Source organism: Trichomonascus vanleenenianus, assembly GCF_965637985.1.
Source record: "Trichomonascus vanleenenianus strain CLIB 3782 genome assembly, contig: TRVA0_030S, whole genome shotgun sequence".
Classification (NCBI taxonomy): Eukaryota; Fungi; Ascomycota; class Dipodascomycetes; order Dipodascales; family Trichomonascaceae; genus Blastobotrys; species Blastobotrys vanleenenianus.
Window position 1 is genome coordinate 56,733 of NW_027481857.1, and position 16,175 is coordinate 72,907.

At 47.5% G+C, this 16,175-nt stretch overlaps 6 protein-coding genes across 6 annotated transcripts; 3 read left to right on the forward strand and 3 right to left on the reverse strand.

The window, feature by feature from the left end:
- Nucleotides 1–243: 243 nt before the first annotated feature.
- Nucleotides 244–6,455, reverse strand: TFC3 (transcription factor TFIIIC subunit TFC3; the record flags this gene model as incomplete). The annotated part of the gene is made up of 3 exons (XM_076685881.1): nt 244–5,946; nt 6,003–6,265; nt 6,389–6,455. The coding sequence occupies 3 exons, from the start codon at nt 6,453–6,455 to the stop codon at nt 244–246; spliced, it is 6,033 nt and encodes a 2,010-aa protein (XP_076539857.1).
- A 679-nt stretch (nt 6,456–7,134) lies between these two features.
- NUP60 (FG-nucleoporin NUP60) lies at nt 7,135–8,860 on the forward strand (the record flags this gene model as incomplete). Its single annotated transcript, XM_076685882.1, has 2 exons — nt 7,135–7,197; nt 7,271–8,860. The coding sequence occupies 2 exons, from the start codon at nt 7,135–7,137 to the stop codon at nt 8,858–8,860; spliced, it is 1,653 nt and encodes a 550-aa protein (XP_076539858.1).
- Nucleotides 8,861–9,296: 436 nt separating this feature from the next.
- ERG26 (sterol-4-alpha-carboxylate 3-dehydrogenase (decarboxylating)) lies at nt 9,297–10,334 on the forward strand (the record flags this gene model as incomplete). The annotated part of the gene is made up of 1 exon (XM_076685883.1): nt 9,297–10,334. One exon carries the CDS (start codon nt 9,297–9,299, stop codon nt 10,332–10,334), a length of 1,038 nt encoding a protein of 345 aa, XP_076539859.1.
- A 126-nt stretch (nt 10,335–10,460) lies between these two features.
- On the reverse strand, nt 10,461–12,677 carry TRVA0_030S00738 (uncharacterized protein; the record flags this gene model as incomplete). Its single annotated transcript, XM_076685884.1, has 3 exons — nt 10,461–11,317; nt 11,367–12,528; nt 12,576–12,677. 3 exons carry the CDS (start codon nt 12,675–12,677, stop codon nt 10,461–10,463), a joined length of 2,121 nt encoding a protein of 706 aa, XP_076539860.1.
- Nucleotides 12,678–13,262: 585 nt separating this feature from the next.
- APE4 (aspartyl aminopeptidase) lies at nt 13,263–14,747 on the forward strand (the record flags this gene model as incomplete). Its single annotated transcript, XM_076685885.1, has 2 exons — nt 13,263–13,284; nt 13,336–14,747. The coding sequence occupies 2 exons, from the start codon at nt 13,263–13,265 to the stop codon at nt 14,745–14,747; spliced, it is 1,434 nt and encodes a 477-aa protein (XP_076539861.1).
- A 35-nt stretch (nt 14,748–14,782) lies between these two features.
- On the reverse strand, nt 14,783–15,551 carry TRVA0_030S00782 (acyl-CoA thioesterase; the record flags this gene model as incomplete). Its single annotated transcript, XM_076685886.1, has 3 exons — nt 14,783–15,019; nt 15,068–15,238; nt 15,285–15,551. The coding sequence occupies 3 exons, from the start codon at nt 15,549–15,551 to the stop codon at nt 14,783–14,785; spliced, it is 675 nt and encodes a 224-aa protein (XP_076539862.1).
- Nucleotides 15,552–16,175: the final 624 nt, after the last annotated feature.

The following is a 16,175-nucleotide window of genomic DNA, read 5'->3' on the forward strand; positions in this document are numbered from 1 at the left end:
CCACAGCAGAAACCTTCATGAAACTTCTTATCAATTTTCTTCATATGTATAATGCCGCTTGTGTCATTGTATTGTTAGCATAATTATTCCAGAAAATGAAATATGTTCGTAGAGAGTCGAATTGTCACAATTATGATAGGCGACCTGTGAGACAAGGTACCCCATGATATGAGTGATCGTAGTAGACGGTTCATTGGCCCCAATTGATGAAATAATTAAATATATGGAGTGTAAACAAGGTGATTATATAATGCTAGAATACCACCGTGGCTTGATGATATAACCGCCCTCGCCAATCTTCTCTACGGCGCCCCTTGCAACTAGCCAGTTGAAAATCATCTCGACCTCCTGATAAGTAGTAATGTTAAGCAACCGAGCATTCGCCGCTTCAATTGTAATACCTGGTCGCAGGGCAATGGCCCATAATATGGTCTTAACTAGATCTTCCCAGATCTTCGTGCTCAGTGTGCCGACCATACTCGTCCAAATAGTACCACATGGCTCATCTGCAAGCGGCACTGGAACGTCCGGCCGCACAACCAAGTCCATAACAGCGGTACTGTCTTTGCTCTTAATGACAATGTCGAAATCCAACTTCTCCTTGTCAAGTGCGCGCGTGCGGTAACTGTCCTTCAGCGAGAGATTGGTACCATTGACTCGCACGAGGTCAACCCGACCAAATGTAATGAAGTCTAGTATACTCACCATTGAACTGTCGGACGCAGTCCTTGACATGATCAGACCTTTCTTGGAGTTGAGTGCGGATACCAAGTTTTCTTCAAACTTAGTCGCTTCCCCCAGAATGGAGCTGTTGTATTTCGTATACAGGGTTTGCTGGAACCTGTCACTGAACATGAAATTTCGTCCTGGGATGAAATTCTGCCTTTCTTTGGCAACACACATAATCGCCCTGTCTTGTTCCAGACTCTTCACAGCATTGATACAAAGCTCCTCACCAAGACTGTCGAGGATCCGCTTCGATACATTAGCATCATATTCTGAGTTGTCGGTGGCAATAATCGCTTTGATGGCCTGCTTGGCTTTACTCAGTTCTGTAACTTCATGGCCTTCTTCCTCGCCGGCATATCCCAAAGCCAAATTCGTCATGATTTCATCCTTGCCTGTCATAGCTGCTGCATTATACATCGCTTCTAACCCCTCATTCTTTTCTGTCACGTAGAAGTCGTACTCTTGGAGTGTAGCCTCCTTCGTAGCTAACAATTCAGGGGTATTTTCCAGCACTCGTTCATTCTTCCTCCAATACCGAACATAAAGGGGGATATCAAAATTATCCTCGTCGGTGATAATAGGCAGGTCGCCGTTTTCATATCCTTTGAGGAACAGCGTTTCCCATCTTCTCTGCGCCTGTTCCATCCACAATCGCCCACCGAATGAATCACGGACTCTCGGCCAAAGCGACTTTGCTAACTCAACGTCATAATCGGACGAAAGCTGCTCGGTCACTTTCTCCCAGTTGATCGCTCGATTCCGAGGATAAAGACTTCGGACGATAACAACGATACGGAAGAAAGTATCTCTATCCATATCCTTGATTCGGAAAACGGGCTTATTTCGTCGCTTAACCTCCTTCGGCACTGAGGAATCTTCACGAGGTTTGTGTACTCGTCTATTAAACATTTTCTTTCGTAGACCGTCTGTCATAGGATAAAGTGGATCTTTATTCGGAAGTGCCTTCCTCTTTTTGGTCCTCCGTTGCCTAGGCTTGTCCGTAAGCTGGACATGTCCGGCCTCTGGACCATAATACTTTCGATACTGGGCTTTCTCTGCAGCTTTAGCAGCTTTAGCAGCTTTGAGAGCTTCTTTGGCCGCCCGTCGTTCCTCTTTGGCTTTGATCGCCGCAGCCTTCTTTGCTGCTTTGGCTTCAGCCTTGGCTTCCTCTGATAGTGAGTTTCGAATGGCATCTCCCAGCAGTCCCCTTGGCTTTCTCGTCTTGACTTGATTCGCTACGGTACGCAGCTTCTTGGTAGGATCCTGGTACCGCGTTGCGGCATATGCAATTCGTTTGGAGGTGGGACTCCAAAAGTGGCCATCTCTTGCTGCTGTGTAGTACTCAAACTCACTCTTCTCCACCTCATAATTCCTCGACAATTCAATAGCACGCTTGCCCCTTAACGATTCTGCTATGGCAACCTTAGCATCACTGACCTCCTTGGAATTAACGTCGATATCCTTATCCAAAATGAGGTACTTCGTGATATGGATACCATTGACACGAGGAACGGTGACAAAGAGCTGCCGAACATCACCCTTCAAAACCATATTTCTGACCGTTTTATCAATAGTCTTTCGATCCATCCTTTCGTCACTTTCATTCATAACGCTGATGCGCCGAGATAATACGACGCCTCCTTCCATTAGTCCTTCCGACTCCTTGAGAAGATCAAGAATAATCTTCTCCCTTCGCATGGAGGCAAAGGATAAATCAACCGCGGACTTAGCGTTGACTTTGCTGGAATTATGCCCTTCAGGAGGTTCCATAGAAAACACTGGCTCGCCCAGCTTACCCTTGCTCCAGTCTATTCTCTGGTAGACCTGCGGAGTTCCTCCCACAGAGCTATTCCGTAGGGTCACTGGAGTAGAACCTGATGCACTTTTGGCTACAGAGGGCTTGCCATTCTTAAGTAAGGCATTGGTTTCTGTGGTCTCTTTCCTTGAGGATGGTGTTGATGAAGGAGAAGCTCTCTCGGAATAAAAGCCCATATTTGCAGGTGTTGATACTTCAGGTGTCTGGGATACTCGAGGGGTAAGCGGTGGCGGCGCCAACTTGGGCTTCAAATGCTTGGCAGCTTGCTCTGGCTGCGGAGTTGCACTGTTGATAACAGTAGTGGCATCGAGTTCCAAGTTTTTATCCAAAGGAGAAGAAGGCTGAGGCGTTTTTGTTACATCTGGCTCTTCATCGACATGGAGAAGTGACTTATTAAGACTCAGAGAACTCTCTCCGTTATTTCCAGTGCTGGCTGAACTGTCCAGTGCATTGAATGGTTCTTCTGCAGCTACTGGCTCCAAGGAAATATCATCAGCAATAGTCTCATCAACAATTGTCTCGACAGGTGGTTCTTCATCATCCATCACATCTCCAGGGCTGGTTTCGTTAATTGATCCACCGAGGGTCTCTTGAGGCACAGGAACACATGGGAGAGGCTTTGTCTTGGCATGCTCGTTTCGTATGTCGCCTTCATCATGCTTCACCTCGGGCAAAGCAGTGATAGTTTTTGATGGTAGACTGAACTCTTTCTCTGGAATACTTTCGCTAATAACCTTGGTCGTTAGTTCTAGGCTTTCCACCTCTTCCTTGATCTTGACAGGAGACTTAGTCTCTCTTTTGTCAGTTGACACAGGAGTAACCTTCTCAACAACCGCATCATCACTGTCCTCTGTTAAATCGACATCCATCCTCTGTACTGGTTGACTGAGAGGAGCATGCTGTGGGGACAAGCCCGTATCATATCCTGGTATGGCTCCCCATGGAACAGCGTTAGGAGGAGGAACAAATCCAGGAGGAGGGACTCCGACTCCCGGATAATAATGCATTGGCGGCTGGCCAGGCATCATAGGTATCGCAGAAAGATGAGGAGGCATTGGCGGGGGCATCCCCATGTACATTGGCATTTGATGTTGCATATGGTGACCCATTGGATGCCCGAACTGAGGTGGAGGAGGTGGTGAGCCGTATGGACTCATCATCGGCTGCATTGGATATCCAGGAGGAGGAACTGCTCCAAAAGGTGGCGGTGGAGAGCCATGTACCATCTGTGGTGGGAATCCCCGTCCCATTGCATGCGGTTGATATGGATGACTATGCATAACGAAGCCTGGATGAGACACTTGCATAGGTGTAACCGGGCTGGAAAGCGTAGCCGGACTCGCACGTATAGAGGGGCTGGAATGAACTGAAGTGTGTTGACTCCGCAGTTCCTGTATATCTGGAGCGACAGCAAGCTGAGAAGCAGAACGAATAGGTGGCTCTTGGGGAGTACCTGGAATAGTAGCATCACCGTGAGTACTTTCATCTGGAATATTATCGCTTCTCGACGATTCCACTGGGGTTAGAATACTAGAATCACCGTGAGTGCTTTCATCTGGAATATTATCGCTCCTCGACGATTCCGTTGGTGAATGAGAATTTTGGACATTGTCTGAGGATGATTCCTTTGACAGGGGCCTCGGGGCAGCGCTTAGCGAAGACATTAACGAGGTTTGTACCAGCTTCCTCGGTTTAGTACCACTACTCTTCCCAGAGGAAGGCCTTGCCAGAGATTGTCGACTGTTAGACAAGCTAGCCAGACGTTGTGGCCCAACAGAAGCCTGAGAGTGTAGGCTTAGCAGGCGTGGCTCAGCCGCAGCTCGCATAGGAGAGTCCACTAACGAATCAAGAAGCGATTTGGCAATTTCTGGAGTCAACAAAACATTTGTACTGTTGTACTTCCTGGGTCTACCACGCTTTCGTTTAACAATTTGAGTCGCAGATACTGGTGTGGCTTTCTCCTGGACGTCACTCTGTTTCTTTGGAGGTCGTCCACGCTTCTTCTTGGGCGCCACAATTTCCTGAACGGTATCAACTCCCACAGCTACGCTTGTAGATAATGCAGGATGAGGAGCAGTTGTAGAGCTTTCTGCAACGTCAATGACAGCAGGAATATCAGTGTTCACTGCTTCAATACTGAGACTACTGGTCAATGGCTTTGCTTTCACTCTTGAACTCAGAGCAGAGAGGGACTTTCGGGGACGGCCACGCTTGGCAGGCGTTCTGGTTTCTGATGTAGCGGTTTTCCCTTTTTTAGGAGTTGATATGGTCCTCTCTCGTTGGAACATTGCGACGGTAGTACCATTCGCTTCCGTTGAAATCTCGATACGTCCTGGAAGGATGGAGCTAGCTTTTTTATGAAGGGCCATCAGAGTCGGTGCCGCTCCTTTGAAATTCTCAGTTGGATACTGTCCCCATTCTGAATTCAGTGCAGTGCCAGAAAATTTGCTAAACCCAATCTGTGTAAAGTACCTGAAGAATTTAGTCCGGCCAGCTGTGTCAATGCCTCTAACGACATTGTAGTGTCCTAAATGAGACGGCTGGCCGTTTTTCTGGGGAGACTTATCAATGAGAAAATCCAGGTTTCGAGCCATTATTCGATGGTAGCCTTTACCAATCAGATGTTTCAGCATGTCCATAGCTGGTAGACCCTGTTCGCCTCCCTTATTGACCATACTGTAAAACTGGCACTCGAGAGGATAGACTGTATTAAACAAAATCGTTCGCCGCGAAAGGTCTTTCTGCGATAGCGCGGTATCCTCAACGTCAACTGTAGTGTTTTCCAGCTCATCCTGGTTAAAAGTCGGATGCGTAGGTTGCTGTGATGGTCCCTCATTATCTTCTTCGTCGCCATTTTTAAACTCATCAAACACATTGTCGTCATCTCCACTGCTATCGCCAGCATCCTCGTCTTCAGGTATATCTTGCACATACTTAATGCATCGAAAGCGATCGGAAGAGCCTGTCCTGGTCACCCAAACCCGCTTAACGCAACCCATTTCTTCTAAACGACGGATCTGTGTGGCGAAATTGATGTGAGATCGCTTAGTTTTATCGAAGCCCAGCTCAAGCTTTAAATCGTCATGCTGTCTGAGCCCATTCTTAGCAGAACGAGTAGCACTCACAATGTTGCGTGCCAGCTCTCGCATGTCGATTCCAAATTCGCCATACGCAGTTCGCTCTTCTGAAGGCTCAAATTTGGTGGAGATCAAATGGCTTGTGTTCTGGCCCTTGGACACTATGGGCCGTTTGTGGACCAAGCCGAGATCTAGTAGTTTTCCAACCCGACTGTTGAGAGACCTGGGGTCCTGCCCAGTCTCTTTCGCTATCTCCACTGCAGTAGCGCCTCTGCTTCTTTTCCGTGTAATTGCACATAGCAGTTGGAACGGATATATGCCCAGCTAGAAATAATGTCAGCAGATTGTCGGTGGTTAATCCGGCGGTTCCAGTCACTTACGGAATTCTCTTCTTTTTTCTGCCCAGTTAAAAGCATCCATTGGTCTTCTTCACTAGCGTATACCTGTAACTTGTCTTCGTATTTCGTGATCAATTCCGACAGGCTTGTGGATAGGTCGTCATTTCCAAGAGCGTTGCCATCAACAGCGACTACAAAATGATCCCCTTCGGCAAGGAGCCACTGCCAAATAGTTTCCTTCTGAAAATCATCCAGACTCTCTACTTTTTCTAGAGCAAAGCTCCACAGCTCATCTATGCTGGCACCTATATCACACACATAGTGGTTAGCACGCGTATGCACGACCCAGGGGTTCGAACCCAGACCATATGGAAAAATAAAAGATCAACCAAGAAGTGCGAGTTCGAACCCAGTGAATGACAACATACCTTCATCGCCGTTATATGCCAGGGATTCCAATAGATAGCCAACTAGTTCGTCAGGCGATAGAATCATGGTTATATTTCTTAGTTTCAATATCACAGTTCTTTGTTACAAGCCGTTTCTGTCGCGAGAACCGGAGTATTTCTGCCGCTAAGGAATTCAGTGCGTAAACAGTAAGGATACTTGGTAATTAATACGTGTAGGTTATTCTTATCGCCAAAATTTGTTAGGTTGCTCTGGAATTGCACTAGCGACGAGATCAATGCTTATCTCACTTTCTGTGGTTAAACTATGCAGCTGGGACTGTAATTTTTTCCACTTTTTTGCGCGCCCCATAGTCCCAGGAACGAGCCCCAGTGGAAGCAAGTTGGTAGACTGCAAAGAAATGAACATCAGATCCTGATACAGTACATTGTACCTTAATGAAGTTATCTGGTCCATGATGCCGCTTTGTCATTTCGATAAGCATTCTTGCACAGATCTTGAGCATCCAGCGGTGAGGGCATTTTACTATATGCGGCTCGTGCGGCTCATGCATGCGGGTAACATCGCTGCGTTCCAATATTTACTCAGTCAGTTATTATTCAGCGTATATAATAGACCACTTAAAAAGGTTGGAATTATCACGTCTTTATTTTGCGTTTCGACCGCCTAAAAGCTCTCGATTAGAAAACGCGACGAGCGTGGAAATATTTCGAAAGTAAAAATGGTCCAAAGGCATGGAACTTCGTCGAGGCTATCGAGCCATCGAATGAAAACACCATATGAACGAAGATCTAATGTTACCCCATTGAACCGAGCTAAGAAGACTGCTGTAAGTATGAAAGTTATTTTTTTTTTTTTCATTGTTGAATCATAATATGCTGACACAATTTAATGGATAACAGTCCACTCCAGCAATCGGTGGCTTATTTTCGAGAGTCAAGAGCTTCTTTACTCCGCGGTTATGGCGATCTACTGATGAGACAGTCATGGAGGAGGATTCTGAGGACGAGACGATGATTGCCAGCCCAGATCACGTCTTCAACTTCCCACCGCCTTCGGTTGCACGACCAAATTATGATCGGTTCAGTGAGCTTTCTGACCAACTAAGATCCAGTCCTGGTAGCCCAATGAGTCCTAACGTTTTCCATACTCCTCAGGCGCACTCGCCTAACGAGCGGCTCTCTGAATTTTTCCGACAAAAGGGCGACGCGCCACTCTCAGAGATGGAGACTGAGGGAGTACTGTCGTTGATCCGCCAGGCAGCGGAGCAGAATGAATCTCTGGTGGAAATCGAGCCGTCTAGTTTGACGCCCAGACGCCAATTGCGGGCATCCGAGCCTTCCTCGGTCATAACTCCTATGCGTGCGTCGATGAAATCCACGGCTTCCACACCGATGACACAGTATAGCCCATTCTATACTCCAGGATCCCACAAAGCAGATGACGATGAAAAGAGGGAGAGCGGTCATCATGCCAACACTTCTTTCGGCAGCATCCCGACTCCTTATAGGGCGCACAACCGATCATTATCACGCAGGTCCTCGTATATTCAAAGTCCACAGCCTGGTATAGAGCCTCCAAGTTTTGATTTTGAGTCTGATGCTCAAAACGAAGCGAAGGAAGAAGAAGCAGCCGTCGAGCAGCAACCTAAGAAATCCCTTAGTCAGACCGCTTCCGCCCTTCTTTCACTAATAGGCGAGCCTGAAAGTGCGGAAAAAGGCAGAGCGACTGGGGGAAGAGAGGAAAAGGCCAAGAAACGAAGCGGATATAACGACCTTCCTCCAGACATGGAGCAAGCGATCAACCCATACGTTAGACGATCCGCCAAGAAAACAAAAACGAAATCTAAGAAGTCCGAGTCTCCTGTGTCGCCAACCCCCAACGGTAGCAAAGCTGCCAAGGACACGAGTCGAAGTGCGCCTATTAAAGACCTGGAACGTACTATGCCAGCTGACATTCGAAGCCAAGTACAATCTACACCAACGCTGGCAGCAGAAAAGTATAAGCCGGCTCGATCATCGAGCTTGAGACAAACCGTCGTGGCCAGTCCTGATACTACTCCAGAGAAGATGGAACTGCCGAAGGTCTCTACTTTCACCTTTACTTCCCCGCATGCTACACCAAAGAAGTCTATTGAGTCTGAGAAGACGGTTCAGCCGAAGCCACACTCGATATATCCTACGATAAAAGAAGTTAAACAGCAGCGCGAACAGAAGTCAAGCCCTGCACCTGCATTAGTTAAAGAGCTACCGAATACCGAGGCTGTTCCGTCGCCGAAGTTTACCTTTGGTAAAATCGCTTCAGACACTCCTGAGAAGTCCTCCACAGCTGTCCAGCCTGCCGCGGAGAGTAATGTGCCGCCTGCTGTCTCCGACGAACCTACCCAGAAGGCATCAACTCTATCGTTTGAGTTTGCTACTCCAGAAAAGGTTTCAGCCAACATTACGGACATTAGTGCGCTCGAAAAGTACAAGGATATGTTCAACTTTTGAAAATATATATTTAGATCTTTGAGGTTGTCCTTTGCATTTAATATTTGCTAGAATTTAGTTTAGATATTACCGGGTATCCTACATCCTCTCTGCATATGGCGCATTGCTAGCCATTGAATGTCCTTGACTGTGGATTTGGCCGCTTGCATTCGTACATGTGCTTCAATTGCTCATTAGAGTTCTCAAAAAGACGCACTCTCACAAATACGTATGAGCATAGAAAAAGTCCGTCCGATTGCAGACGCAATGCAGACATCGCAATCCACAATATATGCAGATTTAATGTGCGGCTATGCAGCCCATAATTCACTGCAACATAGTGTCGCGATGACACCTCCTTAGCCTTACATACCGGCGGCATCCGCTATGAAAATTACAGCGAAGCGATCCCACCCCTTTCTGTCTTTAGCAAGATAGAGGAAAACCAAGCAGCACAATGGAGCGTGTTCTTCTAGTAGGAGGAAGTGGATTCCTTGGACTCCATCTCATTGACCGTTTCTGGGCCGTGACCCCTCGCCCTGAGATTCATGTCTTTGACATTCGAGCGCTGCCTGAGGTCTCGCCGAACTTCTATTCGTTTGATCCGTCCCAGATCAAGGTGCATATTGGAGACCTGACCTCCGAGGAAGACGTTGAGAAGGTGATCAAGGCTGCAAACCCAGATGTCATTGTCCATTCAGCCTCGCCGGTGCATGGCCTCAAGGCTGAGCTGTATCGAAAAGTGAACGTTGACGGCACCAAGAACCTGGTCGACGTCGCTAGAAGGCTGGGTGTCGGAGCTTTTGTCTACACTTCCTCGGCAGGTGTCATTTTCAATGGCGAGGACTTGCGCAATGCAGATGAGACGATGCCATATCCAAAGGTGCCGCTGGACGCGTACAATGAGACTAAGGCGCAGGGTGAAATGATGGTACAGCACGCCAATTCGGGCCAGTTCAAGACGGTATGCTTGCGACCAGCTGGAATCTTCGGTCCCGGCGACCGACAGATGATTCCAGCGCTGAGAATAATGGGTCAGCGGAACCAGCACCGCTTCCAATTGGGCGACAATCTTAACCTGTTCGACGTCACTTATGTGGTCAATGTTGCTCATGCACATGTACTGGCTGCCCAGAAGCTGTTGAGCGATGAAGCCGCCAAAGTGGCCGGGGAGATCTTCCTCATCACTAACGACTCCCCTATCTACTTCTGGTCCATAGGCAAGGAAGTCGCAAAATACGATGGTCTGACGGGCAGCGGAAAGTATGTGATTCCAAAGAACCTGGCAGTGGTGATTGGGTTCTTTTCTGAGGTATTCTGCAAGTTGATTGGCAAGGAGCCGAGCTTGACCCCATACCGAGTGAAGACGAGCTGTGCAACACGATATTACGATATTACCAAGGCGAAGACGATCCTTGGTTACAAGCCTCTGGTTGGACTTGAGGAGGGAATCAAGACCACTCTTCAGTCAATGGATGAAACCATTGGAAAGTAAAGAAAAAGAAACACTCTGCATCATTTCATATATCGGTATGACTTTATCCCTTTTATAACGATAATATATAATATTGTATTCCTTTTTACGTTTTTTTCTGAGCTAGGACGATGTGTGTAATAGTAGCTAGAATGGACCGTCAAATGCCTTGTAGCAGAAAATGCCTACTGCGGCGATATATGCAGTCCAAATCCCCGTGTCCGCGTGGAAGTAAAGCAGCATAACTCCAATTGGTGCAAGTGCCAACGGCGTTAAAAAAGAAAGGGATGACGAAGAGCTTTCTTGATTGTGTATCTCCCCGCCATTAGTTGACTTTGTCAGCTTTTCCTTATCTTTCTCGACGATTTGCTGCTCAGTAGCTTTCTTTTGTCGTTCACTGCGCTGTTTTTCTTCCTGGGCCTTTTTTTCCCGAATCACCTTGAGCCGGGCACTAATCAGCTTGTTTTCACGGTCCTCCTCTTCCTTCTTTCTACGAGTTTTTGCATCCATGTTGGCGTACTCATCTTGCTGTTTCTCGGGTTCTGAGACAGACTTATGGGGCGATGCGTTAACATTGGGGTGAGCTTTGGAAGCGCTTTCGTTAGCCACTTGTGCATTGACTATCAATGTTTCGTTTGGAATCTTATCGGGTTCGATCTTTCTCACAGCAGAAAAATCTCGGCCCCAACCGAGCTTATTCTTTAGGTACTGCTTGAATGATTTCCTCGGGTTCCTGTCTTCATCGTCATCATCGTAGTCGTCACCGTCGTCATAATCGTCGTCGTAATCATCATCATAATCTTCGTTAACATCATAGTCATCTTCATCATAGTCATAGTCTTCGTAATTATCTTCGTCGTCGTCACCATCTTCATCATCTCGGGTGTCTGGACGAGGTATAGAGCCCATGAACTTTTCCTTAAAGGATGGCTCATCTTCTCCGGCGTCCATTTCGGTGGGCGAAGAACCAGGGAACGGCACAGGCATATACGGGATTTGAGGGACTATAAAGTTAGTAGGAAATAGATTCTGGGGGGCGTGATGATCACTTACTATCAGGCATTGATGGCTGATAATCAGAGGGAGAGTCGGGCATGCGGAAAGGCATGTCGGTTATCTTCCTTCTAACCTCATCTTGATCTTCATCATCGTCTTCATCATCGTCATCGTAGTCATAGTCGTAATCATCATCATCGTCGCCATCGTCATCGTCGTCGTCGTCATCATCATCATCCACTTCGTTATCATAGTAATAGGGATCTCCACGATGATATCGGTGTTGGCGCGGTCGCCCGGGACTACGATACCTTGGTGCAGGACGGAAGTACCCGTTCTCCATATCGTCATCGAAAGGATCGTAGTTGTCTTCCTCGTTGTAATTGTCGGGGCCGTCGTACATTTCACGATGACGATAATTCTCGTGGGGGGAGTGGTGGAATGGGGGATCATTTGGCCTTATATCTTCGTCGTCTCTCGGATAATCGTCGTCATCCTCGCGAACAGGCAAGCGATCAGGATGATAATTGTGCCTATCGTGATCACTATCATCCTCACGTACAGGCAAGTGGTCATGATGATAATTATACCTATCGCGATACTCATCGTCGAACTCCTCTTCGTCATCATCCTCTTCCAATCTGTCGTAAAATGGGGGAGGCGGTGGCGGTGGTAAAGGAGGGGGCGGCTGTGGTGGATCAATGATGGCTTCCATATCATCATTATCATCATCATCATCGTCGTCATCGTCATCGCCATTGTATTCAATGGGCTCGTGATAACCTGGGATATCAAAAGGATCTCTGTCGCCTACATCGTGGGACACATCATCAGGACCATCCGTGTTCTCAAAAGAGTACCTCCTTCGAGGAACGTCTCCAAGCTCATCCCTAGCACCCGGTGAGCTGACGATTGTTTCGTAATCTTTGGGCAACATAACATCAACGACGGGTTTCGCAGGAATTGGAGAAACTGGCAGAGGCATGTCCTTCTCAGATGGAACCTTCTCTTCGAGAAAGTCTTGGTAGGTTAGAGTACCATCGTGCTTGGAGTCCTTAAGTTCATCCATTGCGGCATCAGCATTTGGGAATGGGAAAGGCATGGGATCATCTCTGTGCTGAAGGTCTGAATCCCCATCAAACCTGATCGATTCGAATCCCGTAGCGCTAATCACCTGGCAAGTCTCAGCGGCAAAAGCTCGCAAAAAGTTGACATTTTCCTACCCAAATTGTTAGTACCCCTAATAATTCAATTCGCTAAGCATACATTTGAAATGCATTCCTTCTTGCAATAGGAATTGGCGAACTCAATCGCCCTACACTGACAAGCTGAATCATGGACTGCACATTGGTGATACGCTTGTGTCATTTGGTCTAGGCAGTTCCTCAGATCTGCACCTGACTATATCCTCGAGTTAACAGTAATCTTGAACTAGGGTGTGATACTTACGCATAGCTCCTTGGCACTAACCAGTAGTGACAATGCTATGGTAACTACAAACCAATTCATTAGTCGTGTACTCAGAGTATAACAGGACGATGTATTGAAAACATGGGAAAGAACCAAGTTTTTCTATAAACAACTCGTTTAAAGTTTGCGGCTCATGCGGCTCTATACTAACTTAATTATAATATGTGGTCTGCCAGAATACAAAGCATTAAAGCTCCTATAGGCAATCACAAGTATATATTTCGCTTCACATATTCTTCGAGTAACCACTGCAATATACTAGCGTCTTTTTGCTTGTTTGCCCACAAAATAGCCCTAATACGCCAAACTGACTAGCCTAAGCATATTTCCTCACTTCGTAAGCACATCTCATCACACGGCTCAGGAGCCGTGCATGAACTTTTCGGACATCCGAAGATCTCCACGCGTTAAAAGGGTCCGGACCTCATCGACTCATGTCTATTTCCCCATCCTTGTGTTTCGAAGTGGAAAATTTTGCTAACGATGGTTTCCAAGTATACTACCGGTAAGTTATAGATCATATTAAGGGCTCGCGATTCACTAACCTTAGCATTAGAGTTCCTGACGTACGTCAATGCGTCTCCGTCGCCGTACCACGCCGTCCAGACCTCTAAGCGAATGCTGGTGGCTGCTGGGTTCAAGGAGATCTCTGAGCGTGATTCATGGGAGAAGAAGGTCGAACGAGGCCAGAAGTACTTCCTCACGCGAAATGGGTCTTCGATTGTTGCCTTTGGTGTGGGGAAGAAGTGGCAGCCGGGTAACGGCATCTCCATCGTCGGCGCTCACACCGACAGCCCTACGCTGAGAGTCAAGCCCAAGTCCGTCAAGAGTGCCCACGGATACACCCAGGTGGGTGTTGAGACCTATGGTGGAGGTCTGTGGCACACTTGGTTCGATCGAGATCTCTCTGTTGCCGGTCGGGTGTATGTTGCTGAGCAGGGCAAGTTTGTGCCGAAGCTCGTCAAGATCGAGAAGCCAATCCTGCGAATTCCAACTCTTGCGATTCACCTCGACCGGGAGGTAAACAACAAGCTGGAGTTCAACAAGGAGACCCAATTGCATCCAGTCGCCGGGCTTGCTGAGGCGGAGCTGAACAAGAAGGACGAAACGGAGACTGCTGAAGAGGACAATTTCTCCTCAATTGAATCAATTGAGAAGCGACATGACAACCTTTTCTTGCAGCTCATTGCCAAAGAGGCTGGTTGTGAGGTTTCGGCCATCCAGGACTTTGAACTCGTTCTTTACGACACCCAGAAGTCCTGTACCGGTGGTATGAAAGACGAGTTCATCTACTCTCCTCGGCTCGATAACTTGTGTTCTTCATACTGCTCAGTCCAGGCCCTGATTGAGTCTCTCGAAAGTGACAACGCGCTTGCTGAGGAGGAAGGCATCCGAATGATCTCGCTGTTCGATCACGAGGAAATTGGGTCTAACTCGGCCCAGGGTGCTGATTCTAACCTCCTTTTGGCCATTATGACGCGATTGGCTTCTCTCAAAATCGAGGGAGTTGCGCCAGCTACCGCCTCATCTCCGTATGAGACTTTCGCCAAGTCCTTCTTGGTGTCTGCCGATATGGCCCATGCTGTGCACCCTAACTATGACGCTAAGCATGAGGCTAATCACCGACCGCAGATGAACAAGGGTCCTACAATCAAGATCAATGCCAACCAGCGGTATGCGACGAACAGCCCGGGCACTCTTTTGGTCAAGAAGGCCGCTGATATCGCTAAGATCCCGCTTCAGCTGTTTGTCGTGCGAAACGACTCGCCATGCGGCTCGACCATTGGCCCAATCCTTGCCTCCAAGCTTGGTGTTCGTACCCTGGACATTGGCAATCCTCAGCTGAGTATGCACTCCGTCCGTGAGGTCTGCGGCTCCCAGGATGTTGAATACGCTACTAAACTGTTCAAGGAATTCTTCAACCACTACACGAATCTGGAGAAGGATATTCTCGTTGACAATGCTTAACCTATGTATATTTTGTATAACTGTTATTTGATGCATTAAGTGAATTTAGCCTGTTCCTCGAGAATCCTGTTGAATCCCTCTCTGATACTGTCTGGGATGGGCGCTTTGATGCCGCCTTTATCGTAGTCGACAGTAACGATCGTCTCGGTTATTCTACATGCGACTTTTCGCGCATTGTGGCTAACAACCACTCCTGCCAGCAGGAACCGATCTTTTTCCGTAATTGGCAGCAGTTTGTGAAAAACTGAAATGGTATCAGGAAAAGTAATGGGCTATCCACGGTTAGCTGTTATATCTTTCAATTGGGGGGACTGACTTACGTATCGCCAGGCAATATTGGCTGATCTCATGATTGGACCGACTCCGACTGGGTCCATGAACGTTTCGAATCCAATTCCAGGCATATCCTGAGCCATCTTTGCGAATCCATTCACTCGGGCAGTCTCAAACCATTTCAAGTACACTACATTGTTCACATGTTGGAAGGAGTCCTTCACCGTTGTTAGATAACAATTGATTACTTTCACATATCCTTACCAAATCTCCCCATGCGACCTTTTGGCCGAAAATACCTGCATTACCGACAATATAACCCCCTCCTTCAGTTTTGTTGAGAAGATCTTGAATCCATTCAACATCGCTCTGGAGGGCGGTATGTCTTGCCTGTAGCACTTGGACAGCACCCCCTCCGGTGGTATTATTCACGCTCGAGGTAGCTCTGAATGCCAGATGGCTCGCTGAGCTGAACGACCGAGCCAACCCCACAATATGAGCTACAATTCTCTGTCTATTTGCAATCAACATTGTCGTCTATCAGGGCCTGTCGTTTGGCCCGCCTTATCTTTATACACTTTCTCTGCGGAGAAAATGACTCTGGGGTAATGGATTCGGCGAGGCCTCGGGAATGCATATCAACGGGCGCCGAGATTCCGACCCCCCGTCTTCATGGGAAAGACTGCTGGGCGGCTTTCATGGAATTAAGCAGCTTTTTGCTACGAATGCTGCAATATTATAAATTAGAATGAATGGGATTGCTACAAGCCGATCTTGGATTCTGCAGAACTTCAATTCCGTGCTACATGCTACACAAGTTATCTACGGGGAAACTTTTCAAAGTACCGGTACCCTATACATAAATACCCCTGAATAACCTCTCGCTACGTTGATGCTCCGAAAAGTAATACCAGTAGTAATAAAAACTCTAAATACGCTCGCCATATCAATAATAGAGCTGGCAAGTGTTTCGAGTAAACAAACGAGTATGTACCATGGGATTCATAGAACCTGCCTCACTGTGGGGCGATACCTCCACGTTCATACCCACCGCAACCGACGTGAAGCGAAAAAGCTTTGAGAATTACGCACAGTTATACCTATCTACAGAAGGAGCCGCCGAAGCGACATCAGCACTCTCCACCGTCAACCTGG